Source organism: Scomber scombrus, chromosome 5 (genome assembly GCF_963691925.1).
Source record: "Scomber scombrus chromosome 5, fScoSco1.1, whole genome shotgun sequence".
Taxonomy (NCBI): domain Eukaryota; kingdom Metazoa; phylum Chordata; class Actinopteri; order Scombriformes; family Scombridae; genus Scomber; species Scomber scombrus.
The window spans coordinates 33,648,447-33,676,156 of record NC_084974.1 but is presented as its reverse complement, the minus strand read 5'-3'; the positions used below and the strand labels follow the sequence as shown (position 1 = coordinate 33,676,156).

General features: G+C 40.9%; 2 protein-coding genes across 3 annotated transcripts in view; both read left to right on the top strand.

Moving 5' to 3' along the window:
- The window catches only part of lrch3 (leucine-rich repeats and calponin homology (CH) domain containing 3), a 31,029-nt gene extending 22,455 nt beyond the window's left edge, over positions 1-8,574 (top strand). For both annotated transcript variants that reach the window (XM_062418529.1, XM_062418528.1), the window contains one exon: positions 5,527-8,574. In XM_062418529.1, coding sequence (XP_062274513.1) covers positions 5,527-5,688 — 162 coding nt within the window. In that variant the 3' untranslated portion in view covers positions 5,689-8,574. The remainder of the gene's footprint in view (positions 1-5,526) is intronic.
- Positions 8,575-18,447: 9,873 nt separating this feature from the next.
- On the top strand, positions 18,448-26,642 carry LOC133981092 (NACHT, LRR and PYD domains-containing protein 12-like; the record flags this gene model as incomplete). The annotated part of the gene is made up of 8 exons (XM_062419978.1): positions 18,448-19,484; positions 19,585-19,758; positions 19,860-20,036; positions 20,260-20,427; positions 21,375-21,548; positions 22,092-22,265; positions 22,488-22,534; positions 26,021-26,642. Coding segments are annotated over 8 exons (2,517 nt in total), but the record flags the coding sequence as incomplete, so codon positions are not given.
- Positions 26,643-27,710: the final 1,068 nt, after the last annotated feature.

Below are 27,710 nucleotides of genomic sequence, written 5' to 3'. Positions count from 1 at the left end.
CCTCACATCATCTGCAAGAGAAGAGATCTGGTTTTAAACTCACACCTGCCACATCCAAACGGACATGCTGCACCTCTGTTGTTCAACGCATACACAGATAGTATGTTAAACAGTCTGTGCTTTTAACCCTCCTGTTGTCCTTGAGTCAAGGAAGGAAGGAAGGAAAGGGGGGAGGAAGAAGTAAGGAAAGGAGGGAGGAAGGAGGAAGGAAAGGAGGGAGGAAGGAAGGAGGGAGGGAAGGAAAGGAGGGAGGAAGGAAAAAGGGAAGAAGGAAGAAAAGGTGAAAGGAAGGGAGGGAGGAAGAAGGAAGGAAAGGAAGGAGGGAGGGAGGAAGGAAGGAAGGAAGAAAGAAGGAAGGAAGGAAAGGAGGGAGGAAGGAAGGAGGGAGGGAAGAAAGAACAGTCAAAACCGACGGGGTCAATTTGACCCGGGAGGACGACACGAAGGTTAATGTTAAAACTACCCAAGTTTCAGACCTGTGGATCCCTGCCCACAGCCAATCAGAGCTTTGTAGGCGGGATCATCTTGTGCCAAAGCCAGAAAAATGTTGACAAACTTGGATGAGATGGAAGCAGCCAGTAACAGACTACAGGATAGTTTTGCCTTCTCAGATGATCAGATTCAGTGATCAGAGTGACATGGATCCAGACTTCATGACATTGACAGGACACAATCATCACCCTGGCACTAAAATCTGAACACAGTGAAGTCTTTTAGTTCTGGTTGCAGTTTTCACTTTTTCTGAATAACTGTCCAGAACAAAACGATCCTGGTAGAAAAAAAACGTTCCATCGTCTTGGTCCTGTTCGTTGGATCCATGTTCAGAACACCATAATTTCAGGTAGGAAGTGTTCAGACCGACATTAGCTCCGCATGCAGTCGTCCAGAAAACATGTTAAAGTAGACTTAACTTGTGCCGTAACACAACCCGCCGTCATCTGGTTAGCCGCTGCGACGGCCAATCACCTGCAAGCACACATTCCTGGTGGACGTCTTTGTAACACCGTAATTGGTTGTGGACCTCGCGTTCGTCTCAACGGAAGATAAAACAGTTGCTGCTGTGATAACGTTCCAGAGTTGTAAAAATCTGCTCTGTGTGTTATTTTAAGCTGTTTGGCTTCTGATGAGTCGTAGCTTCAACTTCCTGTTCTGCGTTTAACCATCGCAGTTCCTCGTTTTAACTCAGTCTGAACACTTCCTCCGTCTGCTCTGTGGGATGGAAATCTATTAAATAAACCACTTGGACCGAGGGTTGGGGTTCTGTAGCTTTTTATCAAATTGGCTATTTAAATCTGAATCCTTGATCTCTTCCTGTTATGGAGGCCTCAGTCTGCTTCAGATGAAGTGATCGTTAGATTGTCTCACAGCGTCAGAACCATAGACTGTATATAAAATGGACCAATCAACCTGTCAATCACGACGTAGCCACGCCCTAATGCATACCCTGCTTTATCGTCACATATAAAATCAGGGAGGCCAAAATGTCCCAAATGAACATCATACTGCATTGAAGAAGGCTTTAAACTAGCGATTGAGACCATAAACACATTTTGAAAACGTTTACTGAGGTTAGAAATCAAGTGAGAAGTTGGTGAATTCTCCATTGACTTGTATAGAGACGGAAGTCCTTTTGACACCAAAACGGTCGCCCCCTGGTGGCCTTTTGATAGAATGCAGTTTTAAGTTACTTCCGCTTTGGTATCATTTCAGAGGACCGGAACGCCCCGCCTGGTCAGAACTGAGCCGGATGCATCTGACTATTTCTGTAAATTTCTCAATCAGATGATATCATTGGTCAGATGTGTGGAGGTTCTTTCTTCATTCTAAAGACGACTAGTGTTCAGATGCACAATCAAGTTTAAGAGCAGGAATGTCTTTGTGGAGATTATTCTGCTTATCTGTACGCTTCACGGCGTCAAGACGAGTTTGGACCTTACAGACCAGTTTGTCTGAAGCGGACTGAGACCCTCATGACGATCATGTATAAAATATAAAACCTGTGCTCTCTCAGGTGAATTTCAAACTTTACAATCATCCCAAAGTTTAACCCCGAAGCTCGTCTCCTGCCTGTCGAAGCTCCGCCCCCTGTGCCTTATGATTGGCTGCCTGTCTGAGTGTGTTTTTTTTTTTACTGTTTTTACTGTTTGTAACTTGGTTCAGAGTCGCAGACAGAAATCTGTATGCTGGATAAGAAGCTTCAGTGTTTTCCATGTGTGGTGTTCCTCTATCAGAAGTGACGATACCTTCAACATGAACCGTCTCTTCGTTGGAGGAACAACAGGAAGCAGTCAGTGTTTGTTCCACTGCAGAAACGTAAAGAACATCCAGGTTCTTCTGTTGTTTCCTCCGTTCTTTGTTCTTCGGCCACTTTGGTGACGAATTCCTGGAAATAAGTTGTTTCGGAAGTTGTTCAAGAAACCCAACGACTGTAACCTTCTGATTTATCTGTAGGACAACTAGTCCTCTAAAACAGAATAATGGGGACTTTTTGTTGTCTCGCTGCCAGTTCTTCATGAACATTATTATTGTTATACAAGCTTTATTTAACCAGGTTATTCTCATTGAGATCAATATCCAAGAGAGACCTGGCCACGATTAGCAGCAGAACATAAAACACAACATCACAAAATAAACATGTGACTGTGACTAGGGAAGAATCAAGTGTGTATAGACTCAACAACCATTGACCTGACAGTGCTTTTAAAGTCCGTGTTAAGTAAGAATAAATATGTGTTCTGAGTTTGACATACCAGAGAAAAGTGTGTTGTTAACCACTCTGCCAAATTCGAATGATAAAAAAAATCGGCAAATATATTAAATTAGGCTTCAAAGTTGTGTAAAAGTCAGCCTATTTCTCTTCTCCCAAACGCTGTGGGCGTGTCTGCCGAGTCCGCTGAAGCCCCGTCCCCTACCAAGTGTCACTTGTCAATCAAAGTCACCACCTCTACCAGAAACATGGACGCTAGGCCTGAGAGCTTTCTGCTGCTAACTCAGCTGCTAGCTCGGCGGCTAACTCGGCGGCTAGCTCGGCTAACTGGCTACCTGTAGACTGTAGTAGTAGTGTGCGCTGAATGTATTTATACCTCTACAGCAGCAGGGCGGGTTTATGCTAAGCCTAGCTCCACAATTCAAATCTAAATGGTTGAAATGCTTTTTACACCTTTTTTAGAAATACATTCATGACCTATTTAATGTGTTTAGAAGAAAATGTCTGAATTCACTTTACACAGTCTTTAAACTCTGTATATGAGACCAGGTCCTGGAGTTGAAGCTGATTCATAAAAGCCTTTTTGCCCATCTCAGTCCGAGCTTGAGGCACAGTCATAAGGATCCTGTGACCTCGATCCACGTGTGTCGTGTTTTAGAGACATAAAGACGGTTAAATAAGAAGGCAGTCTACCTAAAATACAGCAGTGACCGAGAAGACCAGACTGTACTATGATGTGGTGGTTAATCAAGAACAGGCAGGAATGTGGCATCAAAGAGTCTTTGAGAAAACAAGCTTCAGTTTAAGCTTTGTCACCACATAATGTTTGTGAGGCTTCAGAGAAGCAAAGGTGACAACTGTCCACCAACTGAAGGTCTTTGAGGTCAACAGCCGAACACAAAGATTACATTAAAACAAATGATCTGCAGTAGTTTGACGTGCTGGACGCTGTTTCAGGCTTCTGATTGGTCATCAGTAAACTCTGCTGTCGCCTTTTTAACGACGTAAATCTGAAAAGTCCCAACGGGTAAAAAAATACAAAAAACACGAGAAGTGTCCTGCAGTGGAAAAAGACGTCCGACTGTTTCCTGTTTGACTTCCAGAAACGTTCGATTCAACACGATAAAAACTTGCACGCTGTAACTTTAAGAGATGAAGAATGATGAGGATGATGAAGATGTGTTTGAGTGTTTTTTAACAGACTGTGTGCCTCTGTCCTCCCTCTGAGCTCCGATAATAAAATAACTGAAGCACCTCGACTCTTCTGTGTGTCCATCGACTCCTTACGTTTCAGTTATATTTAACCACAAAGTCTCCTGAGATACATTTTCTCTTTGCAGACGAGGCTTCACAGAGTAAATTAAACTGAAAAACTACTTTATAGAGTTATTAATGATCTGTATCGATACTTTATTAACTGGATCAGCTGGTTCTGGTCTGCAGCTCTTTGTCCTTTTCTGAACCGGACAGGTACAGAAACATTGCTGCCACGCTAGAAAAAGAAAAGCTTCAGTAACTCGTTATAACATGAAAGTCATGGTTGGTCGAAATTTGATCATGATTACGATTTTGGGGCCAAACAATGTCAAAACTAGTAAAATCGGGGGGGAAAATAAACATGTTCTGAGTTTGACATACCACAGAAAAGTCTGTTGTTAACCACCCTGCCAAATTTTAATGATTAAAAAAATCGGCAAATATATGAAATTAGGCTTCAAAGTTGTGTAAAAATCAGCCTCTTTCTCTGCTCCCAAACTCTGTGGGAGTGGCCGCCGAGTCCGCTGAAGCCCCGCCCCTTACCAAGTGTCACCTGTCAATCAAAGTCACCACCTCTACCAGAAACATGGACGCTAGGTCTGAGAGCTTTCTGCTGCTAACTCAGATGCTAACTCGGCAGCTAGCTCGTGGCTAACTCGACGGCTAGCTCTGCGGTTAGCTCGGCGGCTAACTCAGCTAACTGGCTAACTGTAGACTAGTAGTAGTAGTGTGTGCTAAATGTATTTATACCTCTACAGCAGCAGGGCGGGTTTATGCTAAGCCTAGCTCCACAATTCAAATCTAAATGGTTGAAATGCTTTTTACACCTTTTTTAGAAATACATTTATGACCTATTTAATGTGTTTAGAAGAAAATGTCTGAATTCACTTTACACAGTCTTTAAAGTTTTATTCTATTCTGTTCTGTATACAGCAGGATGAATCTGTCCTTTTTAAAATCTTTCTCAGTATATTTATCACAGTGTCATCAACTGTGCTCATTAACAGCAGAATCTCTTCATGCCTCAAACGTTCAGATACGAATTCACGTTACAAAAAAATACTGAAACTTTTTTTTTTTCTCTTCGGAAGCAGCAACAGATCAAGTGTTTCTACAACTGTTTATTATTTTAAGACGTTTTTATAAATTGGATCAGAGATTTATAACTTTCCCTTTTGATTCGCCGCCTGATTTAAACCGATAATATCACGATGATGATTTCAAACCTCTGTCTTTAAATCACTTGTTGTGACTCTGAGTCTGGAGCTTTCAGCCGCATCTCACCGCCTCTTCGTTAGCAGACGAGTGAGACGTGGTTGAAAGCTCGGGGTTATTTGTGTGCAGGCTGACCTTTGACCCCTGGCTCCCGTCTGTCATCTTTTCTCTCCTCCATCAGTTCATTTTCACATTTTCAGTTTGCTCCTCGTTTATCCTCCTTGTCTGTTTCCATGGTTACTGTTGTTTTGTTCATTCCTTTGATTTGACCCGCCTCTTCCCATTCTGTTTTTTTTTTCCTTTTTTCCCGCCCGTCTTCTTCTTCTTCTTCTGTGGTGTCTCTGTAGAGTCAGTTGTGTCTTCCTCTGCACATCCTGGAGGAGCGAGGGCTCCCTCAGGTGGCCGGGACCGTCGCCGCCCTGCTCGACCTGGCCCCGCCCCGTCACCCGGCAACCAGCAGCACCACGACGACGTCATCGACCACAGCCGGACCCTCCGTCGCCATGTAGACAACGCTAACGCCGCCGCCGCACACACTCAGTCTGTCTCCTGTTGTAGGATCTGGACCTGATGGAGACCTGAACGCAGCGAGGATCCGAACAAACACACTGACACACGAGTAACACTAACACGATCACATGACATCAGAGCGTCACGTGACCCCGCCTCTTATGATTGGACGAGACGGATTTGTGTTTAACGAGTCCGAGAAAATAATTAAATATTAAAAATTAAAACGACAGGTGAGAAAAAAGAGATCAGCTGATGATTCAGTTTGTTTGTTTTTGGATTTTCGTTTTTACGAATTAAACCCAAATTTATCGTACAAGTTTCACACTCACGAACTTTATCTGACGTTAATTTTATACGTATTTATTTATGAATCTACGAAACAATCTGAAGCCAAATGAAATCATGTTCAAGTTAAAAATCTAAAAAACAAGAAATTAGAATTCGTACAAATACGAAAAAACTATTTATTATTTCTCTTCATCCACACTGAACTGTAACGGAGCTCGATGCTAACAGCTAATGATAGCTAACGTAGACGTACAGTTATTAATGACACTAATCTGGCTCGCTGCTAACGATACAGTTGGACTGGAAATGACGCTAACGTAAAGAAAGTTACTGCTAACGTAAAACTGAAGTTTTCGTGGTTCAGAGTCCTACGCTAACATACGCTAACATTATAAACCTAGTCGGTGTGGAGTTTAAGCTAACACGGCTAACTGTGGTTAACATTAGTAACTCTGTTTGGAGTTGATAACGCTAACAATGCTAAACGCTAATGATGGCAAACATAAACAACATGAAACTTGAAACAGTTAGCTTCAAATACTAGCTAACATTAATGTACTGACTGCTGATGCTAACTGCTAGATAACATAAATATACAGGAGCGGGTTTGAAAATGCTAACTTGTAGCATTAGCTAACGTTACGAACGGAATATTTTTAAGTTGAGTAAAAATCTTAAAAGTAAACAAATAATCTGATTTGAGGTTAAAGATTAGCTAACGTTAGCTGGGTTAGGGTTAGCATAGACTTCAGCTAATGGATGTTTCTGAGCTTACGTTGATATGCTGTGTTTTGTGTTTAAGCTAACGTTGCTTCATGCTAATGTCAGTAAAGGTGGTTTACAGTTTACACCAATAATGCTAACAGCTAACGATAGCAAACATGGATGTACAGTAATTGTTTTAAACATGCTAACAATGCTAGCTGTAAAGTTGTAGCTAACGTAGCTTCATGCTAACGTGGCTTCATACTAACGTAGCTTCATGCTAACGTAGCTGTAATCAGTCGGAGCTTCAGTCGGTGTTTCGTGTCTCAACCAAATACAAGATATTTAAAGTCAGTTTTGTTCTTTATTGAGTTCCGATCTTGGACCTGCGTGATCACGTTTCAGTCGTTCTTCATCAGAGCAGCAGTGATGATGATGAAGAGGAGTCAGACTGAAGCAGATGTTACAGTGACTGAAGGTCCTGATTGGCCGAGGAGGATCAGGTGTCCCGTCAGCGTGTCGTCGTGGAAACGGACAGCCGGCTGTTTTTTTAATCTTTTATTAAATGTTTGTGTACAAATATATTCTGTAAATATAAACATATATATATAAATATATATATGAGGCTGGAACGTGTTACCATGACAACGCGGAGCATCATGGACGCTCAAAGTCCCGAATCAAAGGTCAAAGAAACTTTAATATGTTTAAGAAACTGACAGAAATCCAAATTAACCTCATTAATCACCTGCTCACACCTGCTCACACCTGTTCACACCTATTCACTTCTGCTTACACCTGTTCACACCTGTTCACACCTATTCACATCTGCTTACACCTGTTCACACCTATTCTCATCTGCTCACACCTGTTCTCATCTGCTCACACCTATTCACACCTGTTCACACCTGTTCACACCTATTCTCACCTGCTCACACGTTCACACCTGCTTACACATTTTCTCACCTGTTCACACCTGCTCACATCTGTTCGACTCATATTTTGGATCATGAGACAGATGAGCCGACGTCTTCCTTCGGAGCTGAAACAGCCAATCAGAAAGGAGCTCACCTGCAGCTCGTTAACTCCTCGGAGCCGCTGAAACGAACTCCAATGTTTTTTATTTAATTTCTGTTGTTTTTTTTAAATAAGAGCTCGTGCTGCGTTCAGGTGCTGTGGGACATACTGATGGTGATGGACTCAACTGGAGCTGTAACGATAATGATTCAATAAAACTTTCGTAATATTTTCGTAAACTCAAGGTGAAAAAAAATAATCTCGTGTGACGGTAAAATGTTCATATCTCGGGTTTCCGGACTCCCTTCAGACGTCGCTGGAGCTGTCGGAAACACTAACGAACATTTTTAACAATAAATTAAAAGATACGATGAGTTTCAGTTTGATTCACGAGATCACTAAAAAACTCCATCGTCAGGTTTGAACCAATCAGCTTCCAGTGAGGAGTCTCAAAGCTTTCCAAACCGTTTCCATGGAGACGCCTCAGATGGCAACGAAGCTTCAGGGTCAGTCAGATCTCAGTTTGTTCCCGTTGTACCTGAACGCAGCACGATGCCTTCAAGTTCCTCCCTGATTTTTGACTCTCAGGCTGAGCTACGACCTGCTTTCATGGTTTTGTACAGATGTTTTTTTTTTCTTCTTCATGTGTTTTTCTCCTGCGGCGGTGGGGAGGGGGGGGGGGTCATGTGACGACGGCGCGGTTTTAAAGGACATTCCACTGTTTTTACGCGGAGGACAAACAAGACTTTCTCACAGTTTTAAACTTTTTTTCACTTTAATTTTTTTGCTGAGAAACTGTATAAAAGATTTGAACACAGCTGTATGAAGAGTTGAGTTAAGTTTAAGTGCATTAAATAAATATTTTAATTTGACTTTGTTTTATTGATTTATTGATGCTGTTTGCGGCTGCAGGACACGAGGAAAGAAGATTTAAAATAATGTGATGATGATCTTTAGTGTATTTATATTAAAGATAATCAGTAAGGTCTGAATCAGCTGGATCACCTGAACATTATAAATCTAAAAGTGAAGAAACATCCAGGAGAAGAAAGTTTATCGGCTTTAAATCAACAGTTCCAGCATGAAGGAAATATTCTGTTAATAAACAAGATTTTCCTTTATTAGTCCCACGATGGGGAAATTTACAGTGTTAAAGCAGAAAAGTGGACATTAAAAAACAAATAAGCAGTGGTGTAGTCCAGGGTTTACGCAGGTATACGGCGTATACCCACTTCTAAATCCCCCATGATGCATCATTCAGTACTATCTGTGAGCCAAATTGCCCATTTTTTTCCTAGGACGGTGAAGCCATGACCCACGCTACTCTGCCTCTAATTGGCTAGTACTCGCTGTCAATCTAATCAGTAAACTGATGAGCCAATCGGAGGCAGGGAAGGGCGGGCCATGCCGAGGTAAATATTGCTAACCGACAAATGTACTTTTACAAGTTTACTTTATATGATTTGCCTTTAGGATATGCAATGAACCGGTAAGTTTAGGTAGATTGCTAGTTTGGGTAACTTGTGAAACATTGGACACAGAGAACAGTGCAACACAAATAATACAACATGTTGCCAGTGAGATGCAGACCAACATGTCAGTAGCATTATAGCATCATCCTTAAATTAGCATTATAGCATCATCCTTAAATTAGCATTAGTGCATCATCCTTAAATTAGCATTATAGCATCATCCTTAAATTAGCATTATAGCATCATCCTTAAATTAGCATTATAGCGTCATCCTTAAATTAGCATTATAGCATCACCCTTAAATTAGCATTATAGCATCACCCTTAAATTAGCATTATAGCATCATCCTTAAATTAGCATTATAGCATCATCCTTAAATTAGCATTAGTGCATCATCCTTAAATTAGCATTATAGCATCATCCTTAAATTAGCATTATAGCATCATCCTTAAATTAGCATTATAGCGTCATCCTTAAATTAGCATTATAGCATCACCCTTAAATTAGCATTATAGCATCACCCTTAAATTAGCATTATAGCATCATCCTTAAATTAGCATTATAGCATCATCCTTAAATTAGCATTAGTGCATCATCCTTAAATTAGCATTATAGCATCATCCTTAAATTAGAATTATAGCATCATCCTTAAATTAGCATTATAGCGTCATCCTTAAATTAGCTGTCCTAATTGATAATGCTTCTTCTTTAAGTCACAAAGCTGTCATCACAGTTTCTATTAAAGCCTCAATTCAAGAAGAAAGCACTTTTGAGTTTATCTGATTGATTTTGAACAAGGATGCATTGTCAAATTCAGATCAGGTCATGTTAGTTTTATAATAGCGGCACATCTGGCCCACACTATCTGTTGCTAATCAGCTGTTCAAAGAGACAGTGACTTGCCAAGTGAGAGAATAGGTGTTATTCCTTATTCCTTAGTCCATCCACAGTGTAGATGGACTAATAGTTCACTCACAATGCATAGTTGTCTCTCACTAGTCTGTGGGCCAGTATTGGTTTAGTCATTTCATGATCCTTCCTCCCTGAGATCAAGCAGCAGAAATGATGATGAGCAAATACTACTGATGGATGTTTGGGTAAACTAAATAGAGTCTTACATCACTGTTTCTAAAACAGGGCGTTTTTCTGGGCTGCGTTAAAAAAGGGCAAAATTTAGAGTATACCCACTTACTCCAAATAAGTACAAAAGCAATAAAAAACAATAGTAATATAAATATAGTAAATAATAGAAACATAATGTAAATAAGTAATACTGATGTTTGGTGATACCTGAGTTGAGATTATTGCTGCACAGGTTAGGGTTAGTATGTATGTATTGATGAAGCACATTTGAAACTAAGTGCTGAAAAAAAAAGACGAATTCTCATATTGAGTTAAAAGACAAAGAATAAAAAAGTGTTTTAAGGGATTTAAAAGCAGGCGACTGGTCAGCAGAGTGCCGGATGGTTCATGTTCCAGTAAAACATCAGACAGGAATGTTGGAGCACATTTACTGATTTATAGTCAAAGAGCAAAATATAAAAATCAATCCTAAAACATACAGGGAGCCAGTGAAGGGAGGTATTAGGTTAGTGTTGGTGCGCTGTAGTGTGTGGAGGGTTTATGGGGGATTATTGTATTTGCCATTATCAGCCAGTAGGGGGCACCGGTCCCAAGTTTAGGGGCCCAAACATTTGTTTGGTTTGCTGTTGGAGAACAAAGGACTAACATCATAGCTCCTCTCTCCTCAGTGGTTCTCCTCCTCCTTCTTCTTCTTCTTCCTCCTCCTCCTCCTCCTCCTTCAGCAGGCTTGATGCAGCAACGGCTACTTTATTGTTAACAATGTTTTCTCTGACTTTGTTCTTTACTACAGAAATGTAATATTTGGTTGTTATGGTAACAGTTATAAGGACAATGATCCATTTTCTCATCATCAGTCTGATCTTACTTTTTGACAAATTTCACATTCATAAATGCAAATTCTCAAACAAGAAGCCTCATTTCTTGGTGTTCAAGGCAGAACTGGAGCAGTATCTACTGTCCATATCAGATACCTGCTATGGTGAGTGGATCGTGTTCTGTCGCTGGACTTTCTAAGATTACTGGAAAATGGCGACACACAGGTTATAAATACTTGGCAGGGCATCAGATCATATTCTGTTTTAGGTATCTCTCCACTCTGACACACCTGATTGTAATTATTAACTCGTTATCAAGCAGCTGAAGCTTGTTAAGAGGTTTGATAAGTTAATAATTAGAATCAGGTGTGTTAGAGTGGAGAGAAACCTAAAACATGCAGGGCAGTAGCTCTCTGGGAGCAGGGTTGGACACCACTGCTCTAAAATCATAGCTCCTCTCCCCTCGATTGGTTCTTCTTCCTTTTTTATTCTTCTTCTTCTTCGGCAGGCTTGATGCAGCAACGGTGTATTGCTGCCCCCCTCAGTCAGAAGTCATCATTCATTTAGTCCTTATATCCTCTGATACAGACCAGTGAAATGCAGAAAGTCCAACAGTTTTTTGTTCTCTCTGGATCTCCTTTAGTTAGTAGGGTTGACATATTAAACATAGTTTCTCCAATGTCTGATAGATCTCTGCACACTTTCTTTCTTTGCTCAGAATAGATATTCCACTTTAAGATAACATGTTGGACTGTCTCCATCTGTCCACACTGACACTTCCCATCAGGATGCTTTTTGATCAGGGCCAGCCCACTCTTTAATCCGCAGTCCGAGTCTGAACCTCAACAACTTGACCTCATCTTTCCTTTTCCCCACTCTGGTTTTAGGAGCCCAATGAGTTACAGCCTTTAGTAAATAGTTATGTTGTTTAATTTACAATAAAACATTTTCAGTCTTTGTGACTCTCTGATATTCACCTAAATGTTGGAGCAGCATCTAGTAGCTGTTAGTGGCTGCAGCTGCAATTTACTTTGATTTGTGTGTTTTTTTATTAGCAATATGTTATAATTTGTGATAATTGGATTCTTTATTTAATTTATATTTATATACTAGAATTGTTTCTAATCTTTATAATTTACATTTTGGTATTTGTGATTGTATCTAACTTCTGTATTTATGGTTATTTCCATAAATACCAAAATGATCCATCTATAATACAGGGAAACCTTTTACAGTGCTGCATACTGCATATGATAATTATATATTTAGAAAGTAGAACTGAAGTGATTCATTACAAGATGATTAGTTAAGACATTTCAAAATGCACCTACATTATTTCCATTTTGTGAATTTCAAAAATAGAGTTAAAATCTCGTCTTGTGAGCTGAGTGTATCATCACTCCCCTATCAGTGACTCATTGCAGTAAGACATCATGGAGGTCACAGTTAGGCTCCATGAACGATTCTCTATCAGACAGTAAACTCACCTGCAGTCCAGCAGCTGCGAGTTTGGCCGCGACCCTTGAAGGATCCTGCAGGGAGAACATGAAGGTCACATGATCAGACGTTTGCATCATCGTATTTAATATCGTTAGTTATAAAAATCAATCGGCTTTGTCACCTTCTCCGCTGCAGCGAGCCATGCACTCGTCCACGGTGGCGAAACGGTTGCCGTTGCCCTGACAACCGCTGTAGAGGAACGGCAGGCAGCTGGTGGTGTCGGCGTTGTAGTAGAAGGTGGGGAAGGCGGCGCGGCAGGGGCCCGAGTCCCCGGGGGCAAAACAGTGTTCTGATAGACACATACATCAATCATCGTTAATTAAAACCTCGTTAAGATCATTAAGATTCAGACATTAGCTTCACATTAAAAACACAAAACAAATACTACTTATTTATAGTAGCAGTACATAATTTATTTTACAGTGTTTAACTAATTCTGATACATGCACTGAATCATAATTTTAATGTATCCATGGAAACGATGGTGACACTGTGGGACAGCTCACAATAAACTAAACTAAACATTTTTTTGATTATTTGAACATTACCTTATTCACTTACATTAAACGTTTTTGAATAACTCATATTTAAACTAAATTTTCATTATTAAATGTTGGAGGTCTGAGTGTTGGATGAGAGTAAAACATGATATTAAAGGCTAACGATGCTGCAAAGTTAGAACAAATCCTACAAGTCTTTTAAGATGGTTTTATTAGCATCTAGTAGCTGTTAGTGGCTGCAGTGCTGATGTCATTTAGTTCAATACAAGTTTAGAGTCAGTGAGCACATATTTACACTAATATGTTTGTTTCATCCTCATGTTTTTACACATTTAAATCTATTAGCAGCTAATGAGTCTAATGATGTAATGTCTGATGTCTTCAGTCACACTGTAGATCGACCAATGAGGGCAGTGTGTTAATCTGCAGTGTGTTTGATGACTGTGAGGTTTTAGCAGCATTAATGAGGACAGTATGTTTATGAGGACACGTGTTATAATAGTAAACATTCATAATGAAGATATTCTCATTTACATATTTTATATCATTTTGCCACTTTTTGTGTTGTTGGAATATAAAAGACACAAATAATAAAACTATGATCAGACTTTCTGATTCAGCTGATAAAGATTTATACTGTCTGTTAATGTTTGACTTCAGTTGTTCCAAAGTTCAGAGCTGCTGTTCTGTTTCTGCCTTTTTGTTCTCTATCCTGCTCTTGTTGCCATGACTTGATGACTTGTTTCTGGATTATTGAGCACACTTCCATTACAGCCAGAGCAATAGTTAGTTCTACCCTTTCCTTCTGAATCCTCAGTGGTTTCCTTGCGTCTCTCTATGTTTCCACGGTGGGCGGGACTAAAACACAGGTGAGGGAAACGGAAGTGAGAGGTAACCTGTAGGTAGGACAGAGGTGAGCGCTCTCTCTCTCTCTGTCACCTGTCTGGAAACACAGAAGAGAAGCAGCGCGAGGACGAGGTAGGCAGTGTATTAATGCAAAACATGATCAATATGATGTGAAGTGAGAAATGTATTTAACCCTGTAGAGCCCAGAGAAATGTGTTAATCTGCAGTGTGTTTGATGACTGTGAGGTTTTAGCAGCATTAATGAGGACAGTATGTTTATGAGGACACGTGTTATAATAGTAAACATTCATAATGAAGATAAAAAAAACATTTATTCATCTTATTTTACATATTTTATACCATCTTGCCACTTTTTGTGTTGTTGGAATATAAAAGACACAAATAATAAAACTATGATCAGATTTCTGATTCAGCTGATAAAGATTTATACTGTCTGTTAATGTTTGACTTCAGTTGTTCCAAAGTTCAGAGCTGCTGTTCTGTGATCACATTTCCTTAAAGAAGACTTCAGATTAAAGATGAACACAGAGAGATGAGACCTTAAAAACCTCCTGCTGTGAGTTACATGTTTCTTCTTCTTCTACTTGTTTAAATGTTGATGGCACTATCGCTGGCTGGTTGAAGCAGCTGATATATTTCACCTTCACTCATCAGCTTCATTCAGATGATTTTCAGCCTTTAAAGGAAACGTAGCCGACAGTTTTCATCATGTTTGTGTCAGCAGGTGTTAAAATGATCTGATAACAGTAGAGATGGTAGTTATAGTGATAAATAAATAATGATGAAATGAGTAATAGGAGTATGAACATGTAATATACAGTATGTACTCCATATAATATAAAGATTAGACTCATCTTTTGGGTCATTCTCAAATGGTTCAGCACCCTGCCCAACAACTGAACCTGGCTGTTAAAGGGTTTGGGTACGATGACATTCATTGTACTAAACTTTAGATAAATAGACTAAAGTGATTGACTGTTGTTTGTGTAAAACTGTTTCTTGAAGTCAGTAATTGTGTGTTTGATTCATTTAATTGGTCGTATCAAAGGTCACCTCATTCAGTCATCTTGAACCTGACAAACATTATGACAGTTATTATAATAACTAATCCACAGTTACAACAACAAGAGTTAGTTTCACAGGTAGGACGGTTAGTGATGAACAGGTAATAAAAGCCATATAATAATATACTATGAAATGTGTTAAAAGAAGGTGACAGAAATACTGTTGAAAACATCTTTTCATTCATGATATTCAGTTATTTAATCAGGCAAATGAAAAGTCAGTGGAACATTCAAAAACTAAGTTATTAAACATTAAAGCTCAATGAAAGTCTTTAAATAGTTTGTTACTTTGGCTCCATCTGGTGGTGGAATGAATAATGACAGGATGTTAGACAGCAGAGCAGACCTGTGTGATGTGCAGCTGGTTGTAATGAATGAGCATGTTGTTGTGTTTGTGTGAAGGTGTTTCTCAGCTATGGATCAGTGTGAGGACAGAGAGGAGGGAGTCCCTCCCTCTAAAAGCTCTCTGTGTGGGGAACATGACAGCCAGACCAAAGCTCAGAGGTAAGATGAGGATCTCTAACTGTCCATCACTGTTCTCCACTCACATCACTCCACCATCATTATTCACACTCACTGTCACATCTGACACTCAACTACTGAATAATAAGTCACAATAACTCAGAATGAACTACTAACTTTGTGAGTTAACAAAGAGCTCAACCACTGATTAGTCAACTAATCAACTAAGATGAGACAGCATCTTTCATCAGATGACATTTTGATAAACAGGAGAACGTTTCTCATCCACTGTCTTCTTACTGATTTTCATTCTGCTTCTAAAACTTCAGCTGCTGACAGTCTGCTCAACATTCATCTTTTAAAACTGTTTGATTTGTTGTTTGTTTGTATCAGGATGCAGCAGCAGAGAGCAGACTCTCCTGAACCCAGCTGTGTGTCCATGAAGAGTGACTGGTCTATGGGTCGTCCTATTTTCTTTAAAGATGGAAAACCTGCAGATGGAAGGTAAGAATTTAATAATGGTTGGCTGTTTGGGCCCCTCCCTACCTTATCGTAGTGGAGGGGTTTGCGTGTCCCAATGACCCTAGGAGCTCAGTTGTCGGGGGCTTTATGCCCCTGGTAGGGTCTCCCATGGCAAACCGGTCCGGGGGGGAGGGACCAGACAAAGCGTATCTCACAAGACCCATTATGATGAGTACAATAAATGGTTCTACGTTTCCCCTGCCTGGACGTGGGTCACCGGGGCCCCCCCCCCTGGAGCCAGGCACAGCCCGAAGAGGCAACGTGGAACCCCTTTCCCGTGGGCTCACCACCAGTAGGAGGGGCCAAAGGGGTAGGGTGCAATGTGAGCTGGGCTGCGAAGACCTGCAAAAGCTAGCTCTAGGGACGTGGAACATTACCTCTCTGGTGGGGAAGGATCCTGAGCTGGTGCACGAGTTTGAGAAGTTCAGGCTAGATATAGTCGGCCTCACCTCGATTTTTCACCTCGGTTTGATGCCTGTATGTTGGAGTTTACCCCAGTGGACGAGAGGGTAGACTTCGGGTGGGGGGACGGATCCTGACTGTTGTTTGTGCCTATGGTCCAAACCGCAGTTCAGAGTATCCACCCTTCTTGGACTCCTTAGAGGGGGTGTTGGAGAGTGCTCCCTCTGGGCAGCAGAGACTCAGTGAAGCTGGACTGCAGTTCTTTGGTGTTAACTACATGCTTTTTTCACTTCTTTATTCATATCAGGATGCAGCAGCAGAGAGCAGACTCTCCTGAACCCAGCTGTGTGTCCATGAAGAGTGACCGGTCTATGGGTCGTCCTATTAAGTTTAAAGATGAACAACCTGCTGATGGAAGGTAAGAATTTAACATCCAGTAATCAGAGCAGCATTTACAGGAGTTCATTTAGTCATCATGACAGAACATCTTTAATAAGCTGAGTGCAGATTTGAGTCATTAAATGTCCTTAAACGTGATGTTTTCTCCACAGAGTTCAGCAGCAGAGCTCAGAGGTTCCCAGTGATCAGTCTGCACAGCAGCATCAAACACAGCTGGACTCCATATTTATGGTGTGTACATATACTAACACACCTTTTACTATTAACTCCATCAACCACAGATGAAATACTAAAGTAGCATTCAGGTCCTAACAGTGTCTATGCTGCTCTGTTTAGACCAGCAGGCCTTCAGACTGACACATGAATCACATGTTGTGTTCTACCAGTTTAAATGAAATGTTCACTTTATCGTTCTGTTCCAGCTGCTGGAGGAGAACATCGTCACTTTTGTGAAGAACGAGCTGAAGAGAGTCCAGAGGGGTCTGAGTCCAGATGACCAAGAATGCTTAGAGAGTCAGAGTGAGGATGAGGAGGTGTTGGACGGTGAGGAGGAAGAGGGGAGGAGGAGCAGCAGAGAGGCATTTCTGAAGATCACACTGCACTTCCTGAGGAGACTGAAGCAGGAGGAGCTGGCTGAGCGTCTGCAGAGCAGTAAGAGGATTTTAACAGATTTAACATGATGAAGAGGAAATGGAGGCAACATGGGAGAGGTTTATATTTCAAACTCTGCTGTAAATATGCTGCACACATCTGCATCAGATCAGATGCTGTTTGTCCTCCACTGATGAGCTGAATAAAACTGATGGAGGAGGAAAAACTACACAGACACACTTACATGTTCAGATTTCTAGACTTTCTGTAGGATCCACTCACTGATTTCATTTGTTGTTTGTTCATTCAGGAACTCGTGCTGCAAAGTGTCGACGTAAACTCAAGTCTAACCTGGAGAAGAAGTTCCAGTGTGTGTTTGAGGGGATCGCTAAAGCAGGAAACCCAACCCTTCTGAATCAGATCTACACACCGCTCTACATCACAGAGGGAGGGACTGCAGAGGTCAATGATGAACATGAGATCAGACAGATTGAAACAGCATCCAGGAAACCAGACAGACCAGAAACAACAATCAGACAAGAAGACATCTTTAAAGCCTCACCTGGAAGAGATGAACCAATCAGAACAGTGATGACAAAGGGAGTGGCTGGCATTGGGAAAACAGTCTTAACACAGAAGTTCACTCTGGACTGGGCTGAAGACAAAGCCAACCAGGACATACACTTCACATTTCCATTCACTTTCAGAGAGCTGAATGTGCTGAAAGGGAAAAAGTACAGCTTGGTGGAACTTGTTCATCACTTCTTTACTGAAACCAGAGAAGCAGGAATCTGCAGGTTTGAAGAGTTCCAGGTTGTGTTCATCTTTGACGGTCTGGATGAGTGTCGACTCCCTCTGGACTTCCACAACACTGAGATCCTGACTGATGTTACAGAGTCCACCTCAGTGGATGTGCTGCTGACAAACCTCATCAGGGGGAAACTGTTTCCCTCTGCTCGCCTCTGGATAACCACACGACCTGCAGCAGCCAATCAGATCCCTCCTGAGTGTGTCGGCATGGTGACAGAGGTCAGAGGATTTACTGACCCACAGAAGGAGGAGTACTTCAGGAAGAGATTCAGAGATGACGAGCAGGACAGCACCATCATCTCCCACATCAAGACATCACGAAGCCTCCACATCATGTGCCACATCCCAGTCTTCTGCTGGATCACTGCTACAGTTCTGGAGGATGTGTTGAAAAGCAGAGAGGGAGGAGAGCTGCCCAAGACCCTGACTGAGATGTACATCCACTTCCTGGTGCTTCAGTCCAAACTGAAGAACATCAAGTATGATGGAGGAGCTGAGACAGATCCACACTGGAATAAAAAGAATAGGAAGATGATTGAGTCTCTGGGGAAACTGGCTTTTGAGCAGCTGCAGAAAGGCAACCTGATCTTCTATGAATCAGACCTGACAGAGTGTGGCATTGATATCAGAGCAGCTTCAGTGTGCTCAGGAGTGTTCACACAAGTCTTTAAAGAGGAGAGAGGGCTGTACCAGGACAAGGTGTTCTGCTTCGTCCATCTGAGTGTTCAGGAGTTTCTGGCTGCTCTTCATGTCCATCTGACATTCATCAAGTCTGGAGTCAATCTGCTGACAGAACAACAAACAACATCCTGGTCTGAAGTGTTCGGAGGCAAATCAACCCGTTTCTACCAGAGTGCTGTAGACGAGGCCTTAAAGAGTCCAAATGGACACCTGGACTTGTTCCTCCGCTTCCTCCTGGGTCTTTCACTGAAGACCAATCAGACTCTCCTACGAAGTCTGCTGACACAGACAGGTAGTAGCTCACAGACCAATCAGAAAACAGTCGAGTACATCAAGAAGAAGATCAGTGAGAATGTGTCTGCAGAGAGAATCATCAATCTGTTCCACTGTCTGAATGAACTGAATGATCGTTCTCTAGTGGAGGAGATCCAACAGTACCTGAGATCAGGAAGTCTTTCCACAGATAAACTGTCTCCTGCTCAGTGGTCAGCTCTGGTCTTCATCTTACTGTCATCAGGAAAAGATCTGGACGTGTTTGACCTGAAGAAATACTCTGCTTCAGATGAGGCTCTTCTGAGGCTGCTGCCAGTGGTCAAAGCCTCCAACAAAGCTCTGTAGGTGCACACAGAACTATCCAGATTAATGTAGTTTAATCTTTGCTCAATGAAGAAAAGTAATGTTTGCAATTCTTTTGTTCTGCTGATTCTTCTCCAGGTTGAGTGACTGTAACCTCTCAGAGAGAAGCTGTGCAGCTCTGTCCTCAGTTCTCAGCTCCCAGTCCTCTAGTCTGAGAGATCTGGACCTGAGTCACAACAACCTGCAGGATTCAGGAGTGAAGCAGCTTTCTGCTGGACTGGAGAGTCAACACTGTGGACTGGAAACTCTCAGGTCAGAATTCAACTGTTTGTAAAAGTTGGACTACTATACCACGCTTTTATTGTCTTTATATATATTGGATTTGTGAATTAACTTATTAAATTATTCTCCAGGTTGAGTGACTGTAACCTCTCAGAGAGAAGCTGTGCAGCTCTGTCCTCAGTTCTCAGCTCCCAGTCCTCTAGTCTGAGAGATCTGGACCTGAGTCACAACAACCTGCCGGATTCAGGAGTGAAGCAGCTGTGTGCTGCACTGGAGAGTCCACACTGTACACTGGAATCTCTCCTACTGCCATCAGAAAAATATCTGGACGTGTTTGACCTGAAGAAATACTCTGCTTCAGAGGCGGTTCTTCTGAGGCTGCTGCAAATGGTCAAAGCCTCTAAGAAAGCTCTGTAAGTACTCAGATAGTTGGCTTTATTTATTATTATTTAGATACTCTGCTGTCTTTTTAAAATAAATTTAATAAGTAACCTATTTCTTGTTTTTTTTTCTTCATGTGTCCAGGTTGAGTGGCTGTAACCTCTCAGAGAGAAGCTGTGCAGCTCTGTCCTCAGTTCTCAGCTCCCAGTCCTCTAGTCTGAGAGATCTGGACCTGAGTCACAACAACCTGCAGGATTCAGGAGTGAAGCAGCTTTCTGCTGGACTGGAGAGTCCACACTTTGGACTGGAAACCTTCAGGTCAGGATTCAACTGTTTGTGAAAGTTGAACTACCAAGCTTTTATTGTCTTCATACACTGCCTGGTCAAAAAAAAAGTTGCCACCAAAAAAAAAAGGTCACACACTCTAATATTTCGTTGGACGGCCTTTAGCTTTGATTACAGCAGCATTCGCTGTGGCACTGTTACGATAACATTTCCACACACACAATGCGAAGGGAACTCAAAGGTTTGGGACTGAACAGCTGTGCAGCCTTAAGAAAACCACTAATCGGTGAAGCTAATTGGAAGAAAAGGCTTCAATTTGCTACGTAGCATAAAGATTGGACTCTGGAGGAATGGAAGAAGGTCCTGTGGTCTGATGAGTCCAGATTGACCCTGTTCCAGAGCGATGGGCGCATCAGGGTAGGAAGAGAGGCAGATGAAGTGATGCACCCATCATGCCTAGTGCCTCCTGTACAAGCCTGTGGGGGCAGTGCTATGATCTGGGGTTGCTGCAGTTGGTCAGGTCTAGGTTCAGAACATTATGAAAGAATGAAGTCAGCTGACTACCTGAATATACTGAATGACCAGGTTATTCCATCAATGGATTGTTTCTTCCCTGATGGCACGGGCATATTCCAAGATGACAATGCCAGGATTCATCGGGCTCAGATAGTGAAAGAGTGGTTCAGGGAGCATGAGACAGAGTCCAGACCTGAACCCCATTGAGAACCTTTGGGATGTGCTGGAGAAGGCTTTGCGCAGTGGTCCGACTCTCCCATCATCAATACAAGATCTTGGTGAAAAATTAATGCAAAACGTGACAGAAATAAATCTTGTGACATTGCAGAAGCTTATGGAAACAATACCACAGCGAATGCTGTAATCAGAGCTAAAGGCAGTCCAACGAAATATTAGAGTGTGTGATCTTTTTCTTTGGTGGCGACTTTTTTTTTGTGAATTAACTTATTAAAATTATTCTCCAGACTGAGTGACTGTAACCTCTCAGAGAGAAGCTGTGCAGCTCTGTCCTCAGTTCTCAGCTCCCAGTCCTCTAGTCTGAGAGATCTGGACCTGAGTCACAACGACCTGCAGGATTCAGGAGTGAAGCAGCTTTCTGCTGGACTGGAGAGTCCACACTGTGGACTGGAAACTCTCAGGTCAGTTTTATTACTGTGTATATAAAGTCATATTTTTGGCTTCTCCTCAGTTTCTAGTTTATATGAAGAGTTGATGATAAAAAGATTTAGTGTACTGTCTGAGCTGAAGTGATGTAACATCAAGTATACAGTAAGTAAAACTCCTTCCACACCAACATGTGAGGCAGGATTTATGTTTCTGTCATTTAATCTTCAATGAAGACTTGATGTACATTAAATTAATTAATTAATTAAATTAATTAAATGATTGTGATCACAGTGAAAATTGTTGGAATGAAAAATAAGAACTAAGTTAAAACATCAGTAAATTTCTCTGAAATCTTCTTTAGATATTCTGTGGAACAATATTTAACTTTAAAAACATTTCTTCTGCCAACATAAATCAGAATTCAGCCTCCAGCAGGAACATGTGCTTTCTCTCCTACTAACCTAAAATGTATCTGCATGACACCAACATACAGCAGGGGGCGCTGAGTGTGAACATAAAGGCCTGAAACACAAAATCCTGTTTATCTCATTAGATGAACTGTTGTGTGTGTTCAGTCTGTCAGCATGTCTGATCACAGAGGAAGGCTGTGCTTCTCTGGCCTCAGCTCTGAGCTCCAACCCCTCCCATCTGAGAGAGCTGGACCTGAGCTACAATCATCCAGGAGACTCAGGAGAGAAGCTTCTGTCTGCTGGACTGGAGGATCCACACTGGAGACTGGACACTCTCAGGTATGGACAGACATGTGGACACTCTCAGGTATGGACAGACAGGTGGACACTCAGGTATGGACAGACAGGTGGACACTCTCAGGTATGGACAGACAGGTAGACACTCTCAGGTATGGACAGATGGACAGACACTCTGACCAACTAAGGGACTATGGTTCATGTTTAATGGTGGATATGAGTGAAGGTGCATGAAGCTGATTGTGTCTTTGTCTCTTCCTCCAGGATGGACCATGGTGGACTGCAGAGACTGAAACCTGGTCTGAGGAAGTGTGAGTGTGTTTTCAGTTTGATTCATGAGAACTTTGAGAAAAACTGGATGAAATATGTAAAAGAAGTGAAAGAAGTTCAAAATGATGGAAAATGTGTTTTGGTAGAAAGGGGCGTGGCCTAAACTGACATTTATCTTGAACCAATGAATCCATGAAACAGAAATTTCCTTCTGTTTGTCACAGTTCAGGAGTGAAAAGAGAAATGTTTTATAAATGTCCACATGGTGGCGCTACCTGCTCCAAAATGTCCCTCATGTCTCTCCTGCAGATAAAGTTCATTCATTCATACTGACTTCAGCTGTTTGGAGCATTTGGACAAAAATGTGTTTGTAACAGACGACAGTTTGAGACGAAAATAATCAGTGGCGGCTGGTGAATTTTTTTTTTTTTTTGGAGGGGGTGGGCAGTTTGGTGGGGGGGGAAACACAGAGCTATAAGGACGCTGCGCTCCCACACGCGCTGCATTGATAGTCACACAAACACACACGAAGGGCACCAGGATTGCTTCCTTTTCATGCTCATCCACTTCTTATTTCTACACCCTCCCATATTGCAGAGCAGCCTCAGCCTGGTTCTCCTCCCCCATGCACAAAACATCAGGCAGGTCCACTTTGGCAGAGAACAGTCGTTTGTTGGCCTCTGCCCACTCTGCTGCATGTCTGCAATCGTGAAGAATGCGATCTTTCAACCGAGTCCTATGGAAACGACAGAAAGAAAGATGTCTGCACCAACAGTATCTGACCAATAGATACTGTGATCTCAGTTACTATTCGTTTAGATTATATACTGTAGTATACAACAGAAGTGGAAAAATAAAAAAGTAAAAATGTGCCATGTAGTCCTGCCACATTTTGATTCCACTTGTGCACTTAAACAGGTGATATCACTAATAAGCTAGTCGACCTCTGGCAAAATATCACATATAATGTATATACATATATAATATTCCATCTTAATTCCTATACCTACGCTACTCGGGACACATGCTCACTCGCTGGTCTCTCTCGAATTAAAAGGCAGGTGAAATCGAGATTTAAATGTCCTCACTTCCCGTCCCGACAGTGGAGCCTGCAGCCAGCTGGCTCTCGTTACTTAATTATAAATAACTTTACCGCTCTAGAATCTTCTGAAACCCTTTTTTGTAACTATTTTTATCAGTTTTTCTATAATGTGCAATAATCATACATCTGTCCAATCACAGTAGATTAAAAACATAAAACAACAATTCGCTGCCAATAAAAGTGGGCGTGTCCTGGAAAACTGAAGGAAGCCAATCAGAGAGCAGCCTCAGGTCACATGCTTGTGAAGGGTTTACATTGACTCTCATTGGAATCAATTTATAATGAATGCTGACAGGTGCTGAGAGACTAACAGCTGCATTTTACAAGCTAATACGTTTGATTTCATAATTTTATGTTTTTTGTGTTAATGTTTATTTTCAGACATAAACGAACAATTTCAAATCCAAAAGGAAAAAAGCAAATCAACCAAGAATGAAACAAATAAAAGAAGCAAACAATGACATTCTTCTGTCAGTAACTGAGCCTGAAAAGGAGCAGGATGAAGTTTACACTTATTTAATTCCTGCCTCTAATTCACAACTTACATTTCTGTACCTGTGTTCCTGTGTAGTATATAGAAATATATAATCATTAATATTATTATCACTATCATTACGTCTATATCACCATTATTATCTAGTCCTAGTATCATTATTATTATTACCATCATCATCATCACCATCATCATCATCATCATCATCATCATCATCATCATCATCATCATCACTTTCATAAATATTATCACTATTAACTCAAAGTAATACAAATAATAGTACACAAAGGACCAAGTCCATTGTCATCCACTCATTTTTGGACACAACCAAATCACATATAATACACATACATATAAATATACATGTATAATAATAGCATCTTAATTCCTATACCTACTGAAGATCATTTCTTTGTACCTCTTTATAAAAATCTTAATGTTTGGACATTCCCTCAGTTCCACATTTAGACTGCTGCATAGCCTCACACCACAAACACAAATACAAAAGTTCCTCCTCATCGTTCGCACGCTAACAGTTTAGAAATAAGTCTGACCTCTTAGATTGTAGCCCTCCTCTCTTACACTGAACATGTTTTGGATATTTGCAGGCAGTTGGTTGTTTTTTGCTTCGTACATTGTTTGAGCTATTTGAAATTCCACCAGATCAGCAAACTTCAGTAAATGAGACAGTAAGAATAATGGATTTGAATGATCCCTGTACTCTGCATGATGGATGTTGCAAATTGCTCTTTTCTGAAGAATAAACAATGACTGTACATTAGATTTGTAATTATTGGCCCAAACTTCAGCGCAGTAACTTAAGTATGGTGAGACCAGTGAACAGTACAAAATGTGAAGCGCTTTATAATCCAGGACCTGTTTGGCTTCACTTAATACTGCAATGCTCCTTTTGGGATGTATATGTTTAATGTTTGCCTTCCAACAAAGCTTTTCATCAATTATGACCCCAACAAATCTATTTTCAGTAACCTGTTCAATATTCACACCATCTATCTGTATTTTTACTTGTTTGTTTCTTCTGCAGTGAAACAACATTACTTTAGTTTTATTCAAATTTAGTGACAATTTATTTTTTATCAAACCAGGTTTTTAGTTTGATCATTTCCATGGTTACCATATCTTGTAGTTAATCATCACCCGAACAACAACTATGAGTGTGATCCGCAGAAAGAACAAGCTTCAATACCTTTGATATGTGACATATGTCATAAAACATGTTGGTCCCAATACTGACCCCTGTGGGACCGCAGGTCCAAACATTTAGAGCAACTGTCACCTAACCTCACAAACTGCTGTCTGTTACTTTAATAACTTTGAATCCAAACCAAGACTTCTCCCCTAATCCCATAACGTTCCTATGTATTTAATAAGAGGATAACTCATTTTCTGAGATCCATTTTTAATAATACTGTTCAGAAAGCTCCATATTTCCTTCATATTGCCTGTTTGTTTCTAATAGTGTCCTATAGTACTCCTTCTTTCTTGCCCTCAACATGTTAGTTCACTTATTTTTATACTTCTTATATTTATTTTCTGACTTTTGAGTTTTATATGTTATGAAGTCTCATTTATTAAACCCTTAGTTAGCCATGGACATTCAGCATGTTTTATTTGTTTAGTATATTGTTTTATTGGACAGTTTATATTATATAATGACCTGAACTGTTGAATTTACATTCAGACAAACATCAGACGCAGCTGGAATCAAGTTTCACTTTGAAAAACATTCTCATCTAAAGGTCCACTTACTCTGTATGTCCAAAGCTTTCAGTCACATCTCATGGTCTTCCTCAGTGATGGAGGGTCTCAGTTGTCATGGAGATGGTTTAAGTTTGAATGGTTTCAGTAAAGTAGTTAATAAATCAACAGATGATAAACTGCAGCTGTATTGTGTCTCGTTCTCTCCATCAGATGCCTGTGAACTGGAACTGGATCCAAACACAATGAACACAAACCTCAAACTGTCTGATAACAACAGGAAGGTGACACGTGTGAAGGAGGATCAGTCATATCCTGATCATCCAGACAGATTTGACTACTGGGATCAGCTGCTGTGTAGAAATGTTCTGACTGGTCGATGTTACTGGGAGGTCGAGAGGAGAGGAGACGTTAATATATCAGTGAGTTACAGAAGAATCAGCAGGAAAGGAAACAGTCATGACTGTTGGTTTGGAAGGAATGATCAGTCCTGGAGTCTGTTCTGCTCTGATGATGGTTACTCTGTCTGGCACAATAACATAAAAACATCCATGTCCTCCTCCTCCTCCTCCTCCTCCTCCTCCTCCTCCTCCTCCTCCTCCTCCTCCTCCTCTGTCTCTAACAGAGTAGCAGTGTATGTGGACTGTCCTGCTGGCACTCTGTCCTTCTACAGAGTCTCCTCTGACTCACTGATCCACCTCCACACCTTCAACACCACATTCACTGATCCTCTGTGTGCTGGGTTTATGGTCTGGTCTGGTTCCTCAGTGTCTCTGTAGGAGGAGCAGAGAGGAGCAGAGAAGAGTAGAGAGGAGTAAAGAGGAGTAAAGAGGAGCAGTGAGGAGCAGAGAGGAGCATAGAGGAGCAGTGAGGAGCAGAGAGGAGCAGTGAGGAGTAAAGAGGAGCCGAGAGGAGCAGTGAGGAATAGAGAGGAGCAGTGAGGAGTAAAGAGGAGCCGAGAGGAGCAGAGAGGAGCAGTGAGGAGCAGTGAGGAGTAAAGAGGAGCAGTGAGGAGCAGAGAGGAGCAGACATGAGCAGAGAGGAGCAGTGAGGAGCAAAGAGGAGCAGAGAGGAGTAAAGAGGAGCAGAGAGGAGCAGTGAGGAGCAGAGAGGAGCAGTGAGGAACAAAGAGGAGCAGTGAGGAGTAAAGAGGAGCAGTGAGGAGTAAAGAGGAGCAGAGAGGAGCAGAAACTGGTTTTATTAATAAATGTTTTTATTTCACATTTTACAGTTTTTACATTTTCAGCAAAATAAATTCAAACTATTTTGAACTTTGTTGTTTTCATGTTTTTATTCAACAAACTCAAAACAAACATTTTAAATATTCTCATTATTTTTCAAACATTACAGAAACATTTCATCATTTTTACAATCAAATATATTTGAATGTTTTTTTAAATAACGCTAAAAGTTAAAAACATTTGTGATATTTTATAAAAAGTTTAAAGTCAACAAAGCGTAAAGAGTCTGATATAAAAGCATAAATATAACTGCACCAAAGATTTAAATAAATAAGACTATCAAAGTAAAGTTTTAAAGTAGAAGAAGACATTTTAAATATATTGATACAAACTTTTATTAAAAATGATTTACTGCTTTGTTCCCTACCATCTAAAATAAAGTATATTTTCATTTCAACTATACAGGGAACAGTGACACAAACATGTATATCACATTTGGGTCAATGACGTGACGCCTACATTTTCAGTCCGACTGCATTTTATTCAGTTTGAAAAAGGTTTAAATGGATAAAAAATCCCATACATATGTAGTAGCTTTCCTTTATATGTACTCACTAGTTATTAGTCATGTTTCTGTTATTTAAAGTGACTAAATGTCATGTGGTGCGACCGTCTGGCCATGACTGCTGTTATGAAAACTTATTTGAAATGACTCCAAATCT